This window comes from Malurus melanocephalus, unplaced genomic scaffold, assembly GCF_030028575.1.
Source record: "Malurus melanocephalus ecotype Western Australia unplaced genomic scaffold, MMel_1.1 scaffold_1282, whole genome shotgun sequence".
Classification (NCBI taxonomy): domain Eukaryota; kingdom Metazoa; phylum Chordata; class Aves; order Passeriformes; family Maluridae; genus Malurus; species Malurus melanocephalus.
This window is the reverse complement of record NW_026624514.1, coordinates 14,394-16,839: the sequence shown is the minus strand read 5'-3', so window position 1 is coordinate 16,839 and position 2,446 is coordinate 14,394. Positions and strand designations below refer to the sequence as shown.

General features: G+C 60.3%; 1 protein-coding gene across 1 annotated transcript in view; it reads right to left on the bottom strand.

Moving 5' to 3' along the window:
* LOC130586758 (uncharacterized) overlaps positions 1-2,161 on the bottom strand; it is a 4,502-nt gene extending 2,341 nt beyond the window's left edge. The window contains exons 1-4 of the mRNA XM_057387653.1: positions 1,767-2,161; positions 828-952; positions 484-739; positions 28-143 (exon numbers count right to left, since the gene is read on the bottom strand). Of these exons, the coding sequence (XP_057243636.1) occupies positions 28-143; positions 484-739; positions 828-952; positions 1,767-2,154 (885 nt within the window). The 5' untranslated portion in view covers positions 2,155-2,161. The remainder of the gene's footprint in view (positions 1-27; positions 144-483; positions 740-827; positions 953-1,766) is intronic.
* Between the last annotated feature and the right edge of the window lie 285 nt (positions 2,162-2,446).

Below are 2,446 nucleotides of genomic sequence, written 5' to 3'. Positions count from 1 at the left end.
GCTGGGGACACAGGGCCAGGGACTCACATTGTCAGAGCTGCCCGAGAGCAGCAGGTCCTTGACGGTGAGGGCACAGGAGGCGGGCGGGGGGACCACGGGCAGGTCCTGGCTCTCCTCCAGGAAGAACCCAGGGTGCCACATGTCTGGGTGAGGGCAAAGTGGGGCTGTCAGCAGTGCTGTCCCCTGTCCCCAGTGTCCCCACTGCAGCCACAGCCCCAGAACCAGGGTGATTTGCTGTCCAGTCAAGTGAGCCCAACTCTGTCCCCCCAAATTGTCCCTCTGGTCCTGCCCCAGCTCCCCCCAAAACCAGTCTGCTCAGTTCACCCCGGTTTCCAAGCTCTCCACGCTCTGCCCATCTCCTCCCTAGCCCAACAGACCTCTCAGTTCTCCTCAGTTTCCCCCAATTTCCTCACAATCCCCAACGCCTCCATCCCCCTCAGTCCCTCAGTACCCCCACCCTGCTCCTTTCCCAGTGTGGCTCACCCAGGTCGATGGAGACCTCAGGGTGYGGGACCCCAGACCCSGCTGGGGGAGGCTGAGCCCGGCAGGGGTTGCTGTAGGGGTACAGGAGCTCTTGGGGACCCCCATCACAGCTCCGGGGGGGGCTGTCATGCTGGTCAGAGGGGGGGTCCTCGGACACCCCGCTGTCACTGGTGGCCGGGGACCAACTGGGCGAGTCCGACACGGAGTCCCCGGAGCCCAGGATGGAGGTCAGGAAGTCCTCGCTGTCCTGGGCACGCTGTGGGGACACAGTGCTGGTCACCACGGAGCACCCACCCCTGGGAGGGCTGAGCTGGGTGGGGTCCCAGCGTGGGGAGGTGGCTCACCCTGTCCTGGGGCCAGGCTCCCGGGGGTGTTCCCAAATCCACCCCACGCAGGATCCCGTCCTGGCGGTCGAACAGGAGATCCAGCAGGTCCAGGCTGTCGAGGCTGTCCGTGCTGGAGGCCATGGCTGTGGGGTGGCAGTGTCAGTCCCCAGCCCAGCCCCCGTGGTGTCCCCCACAGCCACCCTCCAACATGAGGTGCACCCCCCAAATCGTGGGGCAGGAGCCTGTTGGGTACACCTGGAAAAGCCCTACAGGTGTGGGACAGGATGTGGGGGCTCCAGGTATGGCAGTGCCTCTCCCCAGCCTCCTTCCAGCAGCTGAAACTCCCAAATCCTCTCATTTCCCACCCAGAACAGCCCAGCTGGGGGTTCCCTCCTGGAGGGGACWGTGCTGGAAGGGCTGGTTAATCATTTTGGGTGGCAAGTGGAGGGGAGGGGACTGCAGCCATCGGCCACCCCAGGGAGGAGCCTCAGTCCCTCTCTGCCACCCCAGGCACTGCTTGAGACCCCAGACTCAGACAGAGCCACAGGGCCAGTTGACMACTAGCCCAACTGGCCAATCAGCCAACTGACATCCCAACTAGCTGATCTACTGACCAACTGGCTGACCAGTCAATCCATGAAGCAAATGGTCAACCTGTTGGCCAAGTGATCAATGGATGGACTGACCAACCAACCAACCAACCAACCAACCAACCAACCAACCAACCCACTGGCCAAGGGACTGACCAGTCACCTCTCTGATGGATTGACCACCCAACTGATCAACCACTGACTCCAGCGTCCTCCAAGCCAGTTGGAGACAGTTGGCATTACGGTGACATTTGTCCAGCCAAGGTGGAAACGGGGCTTTATTGTACCCTGTCCTTCACCCTCAGTGCTCTCAGTGATTCCTGATGGCCCCGTGGGATCTCGTGAAGCGATGGCAGCCAGGACATACCTGTGTGAGATGCCATGGATTGTCCTCTCAACCCTCTCTGAGCGCCTTCTCTGAGGGGAGCGGGGTGGACAACAAGCCCGGCCTTCACCCTCCTCCTCTTCCTCCTCGTCTGTGATTCCCTGACCAGAGTGGCAAAGTTTAAACTCCAATGCACAGAAATAAWGTCCTGGGTTGCAAAACGTCCCAGCCCTGATTGGGGCCGTCGGGGTGTGATGGCAGGGCCGCCCCGGGGCTGGACCCGTAACTCATTAGCCAAATGTTTTTGTGCTCCTCTGCCAAGCAGGGCAGGAGGGGCCGGGGCTGCCGGGCAAAGTCCAGGTGCTATAATTGTCCATGAACCTTCACCCACTTTTGGGGAAGGTTTCCCTTTTTTCAGACGTCTCGGCATGAATCACATTTGATAGGTGCTGAGGGCAACATCCAGGGACATTGGCTTGGACTCTATGACTTATGGCTTATCCAAAAAAAAAAAACTTTGGTGCCCTCAGCTCCCTGCGGCTCTCCCTGAAGAGAGACCATTGACAAGGGATTGAGGGACAGGACACAGGGAACGGCTTCCCATTGCCACAGGGCAGGGTTGGATGGGATATTGGGAAGGAATCGTTCACTGGGAAGGTGGGGAGGCCCTGGAATGGAATTCCCAGAAAAGCCATGCATCCCTGGAAATGTCCAAGGCCAGG